The 14,290-nt window shown below is 41.3% G+C and overlaps 1 protein-coding gene across 2 annotated transcripts; it reads right to left on the bottom strand.

Annotated features, from left to right (window-relative positions):
- Positions 1-937: 937 nt before the first annotated feature.
- CKAP2 (cytoskeleton associated protein 2) lies at positions 938-14,097 on the bottom strand. 2 transcript variants are annotated; one of them, XM_056327786.1, is made up of 9 exons: positions 13,973-14,097; positions 11,095-11,182; positions 8,623-8,701; positions 6,326-7,143; positions 5,111-5,297; positions 4,420-4,587; positions 3,837-3,909; positions 2,730-3,123; positions 938-1,898 (listed from the first exon to the last, which is right to left on the bottom strand). In XM_056327786.1, the coding sequence occupies exons 1-9, from the start codon at positions 14,031-14,033 to the stop codon at positions 1,730-1,732; spliced, it is 2,037 nt and encodes a 678-aa protein (XP_056183761.1). In that variant the 5' UTR covers positions 14,034-14,097; the 3' UTR covers positions 938-1,729. The 2 variants fall into 2 exon arrangements, with proteins under 2 accessions (XP_056183761.1, XP_056183762.1); XM_056327787.1 differs by having other exon boundaries at positions 8,623-8,698.
- Between the last annotated feature and the right edge of the window lie 193 nt (positions 14,098-14,290).

The raw sequence follows: 14,290 nt of genomic DNA, 5'->3' as shown, positions 1-14,290 counted from the left end.
CACAGTCACTGCCCATGGCAGAGCAGAACTGGCACAATACAGATGCTCTGGTCAGCACATAAGCCACAAAATGCAGCAGAGTTAAATCCTCCACAAGGAGAACCAGAAGTGCCTGCCTAGACCATGTCCTGATCAAGACATGGTCAATCCTGTTACTCCCCATAGTACTACAAATGGATGCTTGGTCTTAACCGTCCTGAACACTGATGAGTATCTGAAGAAAATGTAGTGCAATAGTACACTTTAAGTTTGGTTTCTTGTTAGATGCAAAGAGCATATCCCTTCTGCAAACAGAAGATTCTAGCTAGCCATAAGGACCAAGGTCTCTTCAACACTGAAATATGTTCAGCTAAGGTTTAAGTTACAGTTCATGTAAACTGCATACCGAAGATATGGAAATGTGATAAACTGTGAGCTGTTTCTTCATCAAAGTTTGTAAGAACAATGGAAATTTACATGGAATATGCAAAGGTCAGCCACAAGTATTCGGTCAGGAAGGGTTATGGAAAGAAACTTGAGAAGGAAGGAGGGGATGGGGCTCATGAACACGAGGAGTCCATGATGTGAGTTAGACAAAGAGCCTTCATCCCCACGACCACCAGGAATCCAAGGAAGGCAGAAAACGACCCCCTAGCAACAAGCAGCACAGACGCAGAGTGCACCACTATCACCGGAGGACGAGGGGTATAAAACCAGTGACTTTCGGGAAGAGAGTGCGTGCCGTTGGTGGAGCAGGAGACTCCCCGGCCGCCCAGCACTGTTTTGCTTACTTGTCGCTTGCTTTAATAAATCAAATTTTCTAATTGGCCAGTCTCTGTCATTTAATTGGACAGGTAAACTATAACAGAAACACTCAGCTTCTGCTGAATGTGAAAAATTCCACCATGTTCCACTCTGACAGTTCACTTCCAAGAACCATATAAAATAATTTTCAGAATTCCGGTCTCAGGCCTCTAGCCACAATCTACAATTTATTTATGGGCTTTAGGTGGAAACTAAGAACAAACACAACTAAGATGACTAGTTTAGTAAGTCTTCCATATTACAGAGTAATGCAAATCAACATTAGAACAGTTGCACAAGTAATTAGTGTATCATACTTGCAAAGGAAACCAGTTACTGGGTTTAATCACGATCCAGTAAAGGAATTAAAATTAATCTGTTTTATTGAAATACCCTAAAAAAATACACAGTTTAAACTTAGTGTTGTACACACCCTACTAGCTGTTTTCAGTTTTCAAAACTACACGTTGCTATAGTAGACGCTGCCTAAGTTGTTTTTGTTTCTTAAACTAAGATCGTGCAATTCTAAAGAATTTATAGGAATTGCAACAGGAAAACAGTATATATTAACAATATACTACAATCAGACTATTATATGAAGTGTGAAATCTATTCCTTGGTTCAATATTTGATGAATCATATTTAACATGAAGACACTGAAGGCTGTAAGTACTAAAAGAGACCAGATTCACTGCAATTTTGTAGAGGCAGAAACTTATAAATTCAAAAGTCTAGTGACTCAGGCAGTCAAATTTCATATTAAGCCATCCACGCAAGTTTTAGATAGCTCCTTTTCTCAAAGCTGCTAAAAACAAATGCCACTTAACTCCCCTTAAAAAGGATCCAATCTTTAACCCCCATGTAGCATTACTGCCCCTTTTTAATTTTCTACTTCAGCACTTATTTCTTTGAGTGCATTGCTGTCTGTGGATAAATGCAGTGCTTCTTATTCCAATTCTCCTAGCTGTTCAAATGAAGACACACATGGATCTTGATCCTTAACAGTATCCAACAGCTTGCGCATCTTCTCCCGAATGCGTTGAGAACATCGCAACGGGGTTACAATTTTCAGGTCTTTAGCACTGGAGTCATGTGCCTCATGGTGCATCTTCACCCTTAGTAAAAAAAAGTAAATAAAAGTCACTAAACACAGGCACACCATCATACAAATTATCTCTGTAGCATCTAGCAGAAACAGTAAGTCGTGATTCCCATTCAACTCTTCCCCATCCTCATAGCCAAAGGAAACTGAAAACAGGTCCTTTCATACAGTTAAAACTAGATATATATTTCTTCTTGGACAATAATTTGGAGAATGTATTCAAAAGAGGAAGATTTCCCCCCATTCCACCTGGGGAGTGTTCTTCCTGCTATGAGGCATAGCAGACAGCTGCCAAGAGTCCAGCTTCATCAGATGCCAAGGCTGAGCACAACTTTAAATCTGCTATCTTAAAAGGCACTTTGTGGCAAAAAAGAATTTAGATGTTATCTGTTTTGTCCCGAGATTACTAACCAGAATTTTGCCTGAGAAAACGGTTAAGATAAACTTTACAGGACAGTTACATCTTGTTTGCTTCTGTGTTGTAGGATGTACAACCACATCTACATTTGAAAAGGGGATGGCTGGAGACACCTACTTTCTCTAGCTCAGTGTAGCACTGCTACTGCCACATGGGCTGTGGGAAGGGATCCTAAATCTGGAATCTATGTCTCTGCCCCAAAGAGATTAGATTACTCTGAAGTAAGGCATTCAAAAAGCAAAACAGTTTGAGTAAATAGAGGACTTCATTTAGAAATACTTCCTTCTGAAGGAACAGGAAGCAATACTAAAAAGTTAAGTTCTTGAGAGCTTTTAACAAGGTTTTCGCCTCCTTGTTTCAACAGGACACAAACATTAGTGTTGCCCCAGACACTGCAAACTTTCCAGTTACCTGAAGTAATCTTACCTTCCCAAGTATGGTGTGGTAGATTGATTGTACCTCAGGAAATAAGGTGTGCCATTCTCTTTCTCAGGAGAATTAACTGATCGGGCTACATCTTTTACCTCATCTTCATTCTGCTCTTCTGTTCCACATTTTCCTTTCTTTTTTGTACCTTCTTTAGTCTTCTGGGTTTTATTCTTTTTTGGCAAAATGTCTTCTCTTGGTTTCAAGTCTGAATCCATTTCTTCGTTTTTGATCACTTCAGTGTTAGCCTCTGCCTTAGTGTCGTCACTCTCTGCTTTTTGGTCATCAGAGCAGAGATCCTTAGAGGCCTCCTGAACCTGCTCCGATGCTCCTGAACCTAAACTTCCACTGACTTCAACTACCTCATGTAAACCAGATTCTACCACAGCTCCCCCTAAAATTGAAATATTAAAAAAAGTACAGCTGTGATTAGTTACAGCAAAATATAAGTTAATGTTTGAGAGATCTGAAATCTTAAAACTTTACATGAGAAAGTTAAGCATGTACTGAGTCTGAGCCACAGCAATTTAAATTACTAATAATTTTAGTGGCCTTCAAGAACCTGAAACCTGAGAACTCAGGGTAAATACATCCTGAGAGGTCATTCTCCTCATTCCCATCCACAGCAGCTCTGAGCAAGTATTTCATTCAGTTGGGATTAAATACTTGGCAGATTACGTTATATTGAACAGGAGTGTATATGGCTACTTTGCTTCCAAAATTGGAAGATTTACCACCTTTAATTGACACTATGCCATAACACAACGATGCATCTGCTGGTAAAGGAGTTTACGTGTCAAAGAGGCAACTGATTTTTAGCTCACAAGAATGTTTATTTACTCTTTGACTGTCAGGCTAAAATAGCTGGACAACATTGCTTTGACAGAGCTGAAGCAGAAAGTCCGAATATGCAAGCATCTCCACTACTCGTTTTAACATGCCTACAGTTGAAATTGATTGGTTTACAAGGTTGTCTTCAAAGACAACCGAGTAAAAAATGATCACAGAGGAGTTTCCATGAAACAGAATTTTACAGGCATAAATGGTTTAAACAGCTTGCATTGCCTGTCAAATCAGATATTTAGCTAGAATAGAGCTTGGACTTACCATCCTCAGGCTCAAAGAGGCTTTCAGTATTTTTTATAATATTTATTAGTGTGTGTCGTAGTTCATCTTTAGGCTGGAAAAAGGTTGCATTGTTTTAGAAAAACAATTCCAAAATTAATCATCATTTCAGCTTATTTGGTATAACATTTACAGGGAAAGTGGTACAGAACACATGATGCTTATTTAATGCTGTTCAGACACAAGTCAGGACACAAGTGAATCCTGCATTTGGTGCACTAAGGCTGTATTTATTTGATGTCCTGAAACCTTGCTGATATCTAAGTACAGGAATTAATTTTACATTTATTGATGAACTTAAGTTCTGTTTTGGGTTTCTAGTGACACTAGAATTCTCAGTCCTTAATTTCTTCTAGGCAGAGCATCATATGGTATTTTGATGATCCTAAATCTTTCTTCTTGAAAGTAGTATCTACAGTGGTTACAGAGCAAACCAAATCCAACTTTTTAACGTTCACATAGGTTACATGGCTCTCCTACTATAAAAGTATTTATTAAAATCAGATATACCGTACTTTCATGCCTTTATATTTATTAATCTTAAACTTCAAGACAAGCTGCTTACCATTGCCCCTGCCAAAATGGCCTCCTCATAGACAGCAATGACCTTTTCAAGAGGGCCCATCTGTTCAAGACGTATACAGCAGATCCAATATTTCGCAAGCTTTTTAGCCCCAGGAGTGCTCTGTGCCATATCTTCCAACATGGCACGTACTTCATCACTTTGACATCCCTAAAGTCAACACAAGTGCAGAGATTTAAATGCAGTGAACAGTGAGGTGCTATACTTCAGCTGGTTTTGAACTAAAAAGCAAGTATTTTTTCCTTCTTTAGTAGAATTGTCATTCACCTATTCTTCCAAATGGAAATTATTTCTACAGTCTTGTAAGTAGAAGGGATAGTATAATGCATACACATCTTCAAAACTACTTAAACCAGACTTTATCAGAACTCTAGGCAAGTTTCTGCAAATGCAAACTTATTTTAGATTAATTATTTCATACTACCCTCATTACATTAGAACTTTTCTACTTTATTATGTTACCATTATTGCCTAATCTTATTAGGTAGTTCAGTAAATTGGCGACTCTTCAGTGAGAGCTAATTCCTTCAGGTGTCAGCAAAAAGCTACAATATTGCCTAACTTGGGGAGCAATTAGTGCCCTGCATCTGGTTCACAAGTCCAGCATGCCTATAGGACTTGCATGTTGTAGGGATCTATATTATTAGAACTTGCTAGGCAAGGGACTGAATACCTGTTCAGTTAATTTCAGACATTCTGCAAGAGTCCTGTTGACCTTTTCATTATGGAATACATGCTCTAAAGATTCACCAGAAGAGAACCCTTGTTCTTCACTTGTAGACTGGGGTCCCAGCTGCACACATATAGGAGGTCTCCTCAGCACTTTTCCTCTAGATGCCCTCCATTCATCCAGACGAGCTCTGCATTTAAAAATATTATTAGCTGACATGACAGATATTTTATTTTTTACATTGACTGACACTAACTAGGGTAAGTCATACAAATACTTTCCAGATTGTCCTTGAGTCCTATCCTCTAATTCTAAAAAGGATACAGCTGCCATTTAGACCTGCATGGATATTTCAGAACCATGCATATCACTTACGCTGTAGGTATCTATCAGGTCAGAATGCTTTCATAGAAACAAAGAATCATTTAGGTTGGAAAAGACCTTTGAGATCATGCAGTCCAACCATTAACCCAGGACTGCCAAGTTCACCACTAAACCACGTCACCAAGCACCGCATCTATGTGTTTTTTAAACACTTCCAGGGTTGGTGATTCTACCACCTCCCTGGGCAGCCTGTTCCAGTGCTTGACCACCCTTTCACTTTAATCTCTCCCTTTTCAGCAGCACCAAGAGACTTCAGCTACAGACTTTTTATTTTTCCAAGAAGGGGTAGAAAATGCTTCTGATTTATTCATATGTACCACCTCTTCCCTAATCCCACTTCAAACCAGAAAACTAAAAGCTATCGCTAAAGACACAAAGCATGGAGAGCAGCCCAGAACAACCATATAATGTCATTGACAAGTGCTCTCCTTCAGGCCATAAACACAGTCAATTCTATATACATTCTGCATCAGGTTTTTTTTTTTTTTTGAAGCAGTGGCATGCATGTGCGATTCACTTCAAGAATTATCTGTCATGCTTAAGGCTGTCACAACACTTAGCCTAAAAATCAGAGACCACAAGCAATATATATTTTCTATTTATAACTGCACAGGACAAGCCGTAAACCTGAGGAGCTGCTGTAATTAGTCTGAATCATGATTTCTCAGTATTAAGTCTACAGTTTCTGTCTACTGCCCTTGGGCATCAAGTTAAAACACTCAGATGTCATTTTTCAGCACAACTACAGCAAGAAATAGATCAAAATAGACATTATTGGAAAAAAGGTCTAAATACCTCCCAAGATCAAGCTACAATAGTCAGTAATTCAGTTACCTTCTTGCTTCTGCTGACTCTTTTGGTAGAAGAGATTTTCTATTGCCATTAGTTTTCAAATTCTGTCCTGACTTTGTACCAGGAACAACAGAAACTGGTTTTGCTGGAGCTTCTGGTCTTGCACCTTCACAAAAACTTGTGCATTTCTTCACTCCTAGTATCCTGTGGTCAGAATTGTTAGAAGCAGCCTTCAGTGGCTGTGCAACCCTTCCAAGAATCGTATTTTCTGTTACTTTCTTGGGTGCTACAACAGATGTCAGTTGCCATTCCTTCAGATGGGACTGGGAGTTAATAGCAGCTTTGTTAGATGGTTTGCTCTGAAATGGGAGGACATAATTTGCTTTTACAGAATTAGGGTTGTTTGTGACTTTGATGGTCTTCAAAACTACGTTACAGCGGCTGATCGACAAAGATCTTGCTGCTGGTTTGGTGGCAGGAGGAAGAAACTTCTTGTCTGGCAAAGAACTCTTTTCCCCCTCACTTTTTGGTGCTTTTCGGAAGGAGTTTACCTTGGATTGGATAACTTTGCCACGATACACACCAAACACTGGTTTCTTTGGTAGGCTGATACCTGAATTTTGTTTTTCTTCAACTGACTGCTTCTCTTTTATGCTTTTCATTTGCAAGAAGGACTTGCTAAGTGACACGTGCTGAGATTTTAGTTCAGTAACTTCATCCTTGGAAGCATGATCTTCATTATAGTTTGTTCCCGATATGGAATTTGTCAGTGTGGTTGTGGAAGAGTTTAAAATAACACTTTTTTCGGAGTGACCACTTGATTGGTCCCATGGCAGTTTATTAGCATTCTCATTGTTTTCCTGAAGTCAAAAACATATCCACAAACTTATTAGAAGGACATTCATGCTGCATGTTACTTTTTCCCAAAGAAGCTTTCACTTATTTACAGGACTAAAGTGATTAACAGTAAATAGCACTTAAAGGTAACTACAAAATACAAAAGAGGTGTGTGTGTGTATATATATATATACACACTGAACAGAGTATTTGTCAGCTCTCATTGCAGAATTCACATCAAAAAAATCAAGTAAGCATTGTTTAAACTGTACCTTGGAAGTGAGGCAGCCTAACCTGAGGGCTACACTCTTCTTATAGAAAGAAAAAACTCAAAGTAATTGCTGACTTTTAACTGCCAAAATCAATTTCTAAGAAGAGTCATAAAATAGAAACTTGCTTTAGGCTATATATAGACAAAAGCAGTATCTTAGTTTGTATACCACATCACTTAGTGGCAGCACCATTCCTCCACTTAGTTTGGATACCCTGCTAATGCAAGGTAGTGAATAATTCCTTTAATTAGGGCATTAGGACATGGTACCAGAAGGAGAATTTTCTTACTAATGAGCTCTAGAATGCTGTAGTTAAGAATAGACACATGGGTTTTATGTAGCCTTACTACTCCCTGAAAACTCTCAGCCATATGTTCTCAGCATAACCCTAGCCTAGAGGCTACAAGGAGTGAGCCCTAGTCTTTTCCTCCAAAGAAGATGCTCTACAGCAACTAAGGCAGCATTTTCCAAGCAGCAGCTCATAGAATAGTGAAAGATCCAAATGCAGAAGAAAAGACATGCAAATGACACATGAAAGTCTGCAGAAATTGACACTCTTCTCCTTCAAGAAAGATGCCCTTGAACAGTAAGAAAATTATACCACATCTCGTATTTCCTGGTTTGTCATTCAGGCTTAGAAGTTAAGATTTGACCAAGCCAATAACTAGAGCTTGAGTACAAGGGCTGTTATTTCAGGAAGCTATGTAGTTTAATGTCTCATGTGATTTTTAATGTTAACACAGACCAAAATATCTCCTTTCAGGAAATTTCTAAATAAAGTTTGTTCTCCCTTTTGGAATTTTCCCCCTCCACTACTGTTTTCCAAGTAACAGAGTACAATACAAGAATTCTCTACTCTGACAGAAGACCTTGCTCAGATTATAAATAAATTCCCCAAAGACTGAAAATATATCCAAAAAGTTCTGAGAGTCTCAAGAAAAGTTATTAAAATTTAATCATTGTTTCAGCAAGAATGGTATCCTCTTTAATGCCCTCTCCAGTCAGGTACAAACTTAATATCAATATGGTCCATTACACATAGTAATGCGACAGCTCTCCAAAAAGCATACAATAAGCACTCACTGAACAGTTTGTTAAAACTGCACCTCTGCACCTGCAAGCTTCTCATGCTTTGGAAGTTGTAGAACTTAAATACGCTTTAAGTGAGTGGAATGTTGTAGTCACAGAAACAGAGTGCCATCAGTATGTGATTATCAGTCAAAAACTTACTATTTCTGGCTTTGGAGAACTTGAGAGCTGTGTTTTGTCTTGCAGTTTATTGCTAGTTGCTCTCCTAGTTCTGCTACTGCTAAAAAAAAAAAAAGAAGAAAAGAAGACATCTTAAATCATCCTACAATGTAACAAATGAATATATTTTTAGAATAAGTTCACATGGTCCAGCTGGTAGTCTGCAGGCAACTCATGCTGAAGCACTTCTGCTCAGTTTGTACTCTTCCTCCAGAAACAAATAAATGGCTAAGCAACCATTGAGCAGGGCTCAGGCTGCAAAACATCCCTTCTTACACCATAACGAGCTAACAGAGAGGGAGAAAAGAGAACAGACCTTATATACTGCAGATGCCATTCTCATGTTTAAGGATGAGCACTAGCCTGTCTGGCCTGATGCATCTGCCACAAGGTCAAGTTTCTAAATGCTGCAGTTGAGGGAGAAGGGGGAGCAGCACAACAAGCTGAAGCTCAGCTACTGCAATCATGAGGGGCCAGGCTGTTTGAGGCAAGTCTGAACAAGGATACATAGCTCCTACCACACTGACAGGTTCCAAAACCCGAAGTCAGGCACCACAGCTGGCATCAGACTACCCAATGAGTAACGAAACCACCAAGACCAGTATTGTCTCCTAGAAACTAGGAAAATATATTGACAGCTCAGAAGAAAAATATCCTCAGCTTGAAGTTACAAATCCAAATCCTTCCTCAGGTGCTTCACAATGCATAATACGAAACATGTGGCACTACTGCATGTGACTGAAAATTAATGTTTCAGTTAGCAACTGATAACTTTGCATCAGATGACATTCTGGAAGCCAGCCAAGCTGAAAATGAGGGTACATGAATGAAAATAAAGAAAAAGATAACTGGTGACTTTGAAGTGCTGCAGAAAGCATGCATCTTGCTGTCACTTCTGCACCACCTGATAGAGAACACATGTTAAGGGAACTGATCATTAGTTATAGAATCACAGAATCATTTTGGTTGGAACAGACCTTTAAGACAGAGTCCAACTATAAACCCAACAATAAACCACGTTCCTAAGCACCACATCTACATGTCTTTTAAATACCTCCAGGGATGGCCACCCGACTACTTCCCCATGCAGCCTGTTCCAATGCTTGACCACCCTTTCAGTGAAGAAAATTTTTCAAATATCCAATCTAAACCTCCCCTGGCGGAACTTGAGGCCGTTTCCTATCATCCTATCGCTTGTTACTTGGGAAAAGAGACTGACACCCAGCTTGCTACAGCCCCCTTTCAGGTAGTCAGTGTGGAACAGTAATGGCTTCATAAAAGTAAAAGCTTCTCAAAAAGCTATTACAACAGTAACAGCTTCACAATATCTGCAAAATAAAAGTATTAGTCATACCCACATACATGATGTCTCTAAATAATAAGTTAACTGAAGACTATGAAAAGTCCTGGAATATAATTGCCAGAGAAGAAACTGAAAGCAAGGAAAATAAAGTAAAACAAATGCTAAATTAAGAGTATTGCTATAATGAAAGTAGTTGGCATTGATTTTCTAACACAAGATAGCTTTCTTAAAACATGAAAGCACTTGCCTTTTCCTACTACAGAGTAAGTCTTTTGGCAGATTATATTCATCCTTGTAATTTATGTGTATTTTACATTCAAAGGTCGTTGTTCAGTTAGATTTGTACTATCAAGTAGCTCTGTGCTACTGAACATGGGACCATACCACCTCAAGTATACAGAATAGCAAACAAGACTTCCTATTTAGATTGGAATAAATTTCAGACTGAAATTTACAATTTGCAAAGACATTGTTACACCATGAACTAACGGCAGAGCTAGAACCTTCTGCGCTCCTTTACACCACTGTCTTCTCTAGAGATATTTCTGCTGCTTATTAGAATGTCTTGCAGTATATGTCCAGACTTTAGACAACAGCAGGAAGATTTAAATACAAGTCAATAAAAACAAGCACCAGCTGATGATAGGTGCCCACCTTCTGTTTACAGAACATCATGCCGATGTGCTGGCCACCACACAGCTTGTGTTTTATTATAGTTTGTTTGCTTTTAGCACAAAATAGTGAATTACTAACTATGAAAGCACAATGAAGCTAGATCAAGTGGATCGTGAACACATGCAGCATAGCCTGAGTAGAAAGAGGGGGAAAACTTATTTGTGGAAGGAAGGTCATAGAGGCAAACAGCAGAGTGTCATCTCAAACAAGAGCTCTGTCATGAGGGTATTACGTCCTGTCTCAGTCTCTAGAGGAGCAGATAATACACTTCATGAATTGCATCTATTATGCATGTGGTTAACAAAAGCTTTTAGTGTTTGTTGACAATAAAAGGGCTTCAGGAAATCTGTGTGGTCACTAGCCTCACTGTGTGGTATCACCTTTTGGATGAGGTTTTCAGCCAGAACTGCTATTGTCTTTCCCACCAACCACCGACAAAGCTTTCTAAAGAATGTAAGCCATAGCAGAAATACTACCTGATTGATGCCTGCTTTTTTTGAACGGGCACACCAGAAAAGGTCTTTTTTCTTGATAGGTATTCTTCAACCTTTTGTTGTCTTTGTTCTGGTGGGTTTAATAAAAAAATAAAATATAGATTACATTTTCAGCTAAAATAATCATGCCAAACTTTGTTTCTTAGAAAAAAGTAAATGCCATTAGAAAAGCATCAGGACATCATGAAACATAGACATTGTGGGTTAAAAAAATCTTTAATTTTCACATCTTATGATGTCTTACACATTCTCTTATTTCTTGAGAAAGACTAGATTCAAGGGGCAATTGAACGTAAACTCACAGCTGTACAAGATAGCCGTTTTGCTGCGTTAAGCTTGAAGAAACACGATTTTGCAATGGGAAGAAGTCAGGCTCACCCCTCTACCTTCTGAATGCCCGTCCAGCATTTCACATACTTGCTGTTGGCTCAGCGAGCACAGTTTTCACTTGTAATGGTAGCAAGGTAAGGTTAGCACACATGGAAAACGCCATGCACGTGAACCCAGCTGACCATCTGCAAAATCATTTCCTTCTCTTCTGCTGTCATCTGGGCATTTGCATAAACACCGAATCAATGGGAGTGTTAATAACACCACAAAGTGATCATGGAAAGGTCTTAAGCCAGCTGTCACTTCTTAATATAGAAAGTCATTGCAGAACAGGATACTAGTTTGCATGTTTTCGCTGACCGACTGCACACCAGAGGCTTATATCCTTCATAGGGCTGCATTGTTGATCTTTTCAGAGACCTTTCTTTATTCCTGTAAGGGAGGCAGTGATCTTGGATTGCTGGAAGCAGCTGGGTAAGATGGTCCTGCTGTTACAGATTTGCTAATAAGTTAAGATTGATTGACTTTATTTGATTTTATAAAATAATTTTTAATAGAAATATAGAGGGATAAGAAATATATTTTAATGAAACATAGTTGCACAGTAAAAGCTGTTATGAAATCCTTTGTACAGTCCCGTACCAAGGCCAGAAGAATGGGCTAGAATCAGTGTTTAAAATTTAGGTAATAAGTTTAGGGTTTGAAAGGTTTCTTTGTAGTTAACTAGTCTTCCATATGTAGAAAGCGTATTGAAATGTCAGAATATAGGATTAATGGGAACTGGGGAGAGTCGACTGGAACAACCTGTAGATATCTGCCAAGAAACCGTGAACTTTAGTAAAAGGTAACTCCGGCAGGGGGAGATCGTGACCACCGACTCGTATACCACCTACCCAAATCATACCGCAGACCCATTTCTGGACCTTTCTAACCTTTACTGTGCAGAATCAGATATGGGAGGAGAATACGTTAATGATTTTCGGGAAATATCACGATTATGCATGAATAAGTTCTATATATGGCGTCTGATTTTGAAACTTGGTGTGCATTGATCGTGAGAAGACTCACTCACGCACCCGGCCGTTAATAAAGAAGTGTCTGCTTATCTACATCACGTTGGTGTTGAGAAGTTCTTCATTCCGAGATTTCAGTAACACTGCCACCCAAAGCAAGCTCAAGCATCCACACAGCCAGTCGAGACAGTTAAGACTCCAAGTCTTAAACTGTTTGACATGCAGCAGGGATATGACAGCATGAAGTTAAAGCTTTATCTTTGACTCAAAACAACAATTCCTTTATCATATTCAGGAACTCATGGCATTGCACCATCCTCCATCATAGACAGGCTCATTCAGCTGTGGAAGCCTTCAATGAACTCACATAAAACCTGACTTTGGCCTCCTCCTAAGCAGGCTTGAGTCCCCTTTTGAATCTCTTTGCATGTGTTCTTTATCTTTCGTATTTTGTCTTGCCCCTTGTTCTTTATTCACACTTCAGAAATCCCTACAAGGCTCATCAACATCCTCCCTCAACACTCAGGTATTTCTATATTACTGAAGTTCACACTGTAGAAATTGCTAAAACATGATTGCTTTTGAGGACCTGAACATTAATCCTGAAAGAATTAAGCACTTGATTGCACACTCTGTGTGGTAAAAAGTTGTCATCCCACAAAACGGGGTAATTGTCCTCAGAACTTCCCAGCATGGGAGAGCTGAAAAAGGCAAGTTCTTCCTCAACACTGACACGCCAAAGCCTGAAACAGCCAGCCAGCAGAATGGATCGAGACTTAGGCTTGCTGCAGCGCTGTTTCGTTCAGGATATAGTGCTTTTTTAGCACAGCTGTCCAAATCCCGCTCCGAAGGAAGCCCAAGAGGCCATGTGTGTCACCTGCTCTGCAGAGGCGTGCACCAGCTGGCCCACCCCCGGGTGTACTTGCGAAGAGGTGCTGCGCCCTGGAGCCCCCCAGGCACCGTCTGCACCAGAAACTCAGATCTTGCCAGCTCCAAACGGCAAAGCCCCATCAAAGCAACTCAGTTCGTTTAGCTCGCGCGAACCAAACCGGTCAGAAAGTAACAAATAGAAGAGTCCAGGTCTAGATCGAAGCATTTCCTTGTTTCAATAGGATGCTCTTAAGCATCTCCTTATGAAGAAGGGCGCCCTTCCCGCCAGAAGCCCTGCCCAGGGGCGGGGGGAGAGCACCGGCCCCAGCCCTGCCAGGGGAAGGTGCAGTCTCATAGGCCCCCTCGCACCGGTCAAGGCCACGACAGCGGGCGCCGCTACCGAGACCTGCTCAGCCTCCCACCCCACCGGAGGCGCTTGCCCTCGCCTCCCGCTTCTCGCTTCCCGGCGGGCGCGGCCAGCTCCCCTCTCCCACCGGCCCCTCCCTTACCCGCCGCGGCCTTGCTCGGGACTACGCGGGGCGGCTAACGACAGACAGCCCCGGCAGCCTGCGCCTCGCTTCCGCGGCCCCTCGGGGCTCCGCAGCCCCTCGGGGCTCCGTGCCCCGGTGCCCGCCCCGCCGCCTTACCTCGGAAGGCCGGCTCAGACCTGCGGCTGGCTGAGAGCTGGGGAGAGGAGCTCGCCGCCATAGCGCTACGGGGGAGACTGCGAGGGCCCGTTGAATCGCCCGCCGCGCAGCGCCTCCCTGATTGGGCCGGCCGCGGGACTTGAACTGGCCAATGGCGAGCGGGAGGGCGGGGCCGGCCGCGCCCCGCGCGGCGGCGGGGCCGGCAGGGGGCGCGTGTGCTGGGGCGGAGGGGCGGTGCCCCCGGCCGCGGCGGGAAGATGGCGGCCGTTCCTCCGCCCGCCGCTAGAGGGCGAGGCGCGGCGCGGGTGGGGATGGTGT

This window comes from Falco biarmicus, chromosome 2, assembly GCF_023638135.1.
Source record: "Falco biarmicus isolate bFalBia1 chromosome 2, bFalBia1.pri, whole genome shotgun sequence".
Taxonomy (NCBI): domain Eukaryota; kingdom Metazoa; phylum Chordata; class Aves; order Falconiformes; family Falconidae; genus Falco; species Falco biarmicus.
This window is presented reverse-complemented; position numbering and strand designations above follow the sequence as displayed.

Bases quoted from the DNA above. Each gene is read 5' to 3' on its own strand.
- CKAP2 (XM_056327786.1), bottom strand. From the start codon at position 14,033: ATGGCGGCGAGCTCCTCTCCCCAGCTCTCAGCCAGCCGCAGGTCTGAG. The intron at 5,298-6,325 runs GTAACTGAATTA...TTTTAAATGCAG, and splicing joins GAGTCAGCAGAAGCAAGAAG to AGCTCGTCTGGATGAATGGA. The intron at 3,124-3,836 runs GTAAGTCCAAGC...TTTCAATTTTAG, and splicing joins CCTCTTTGAGCCTGAGGATG to GGGGAGCTGTGGTAGAATCT.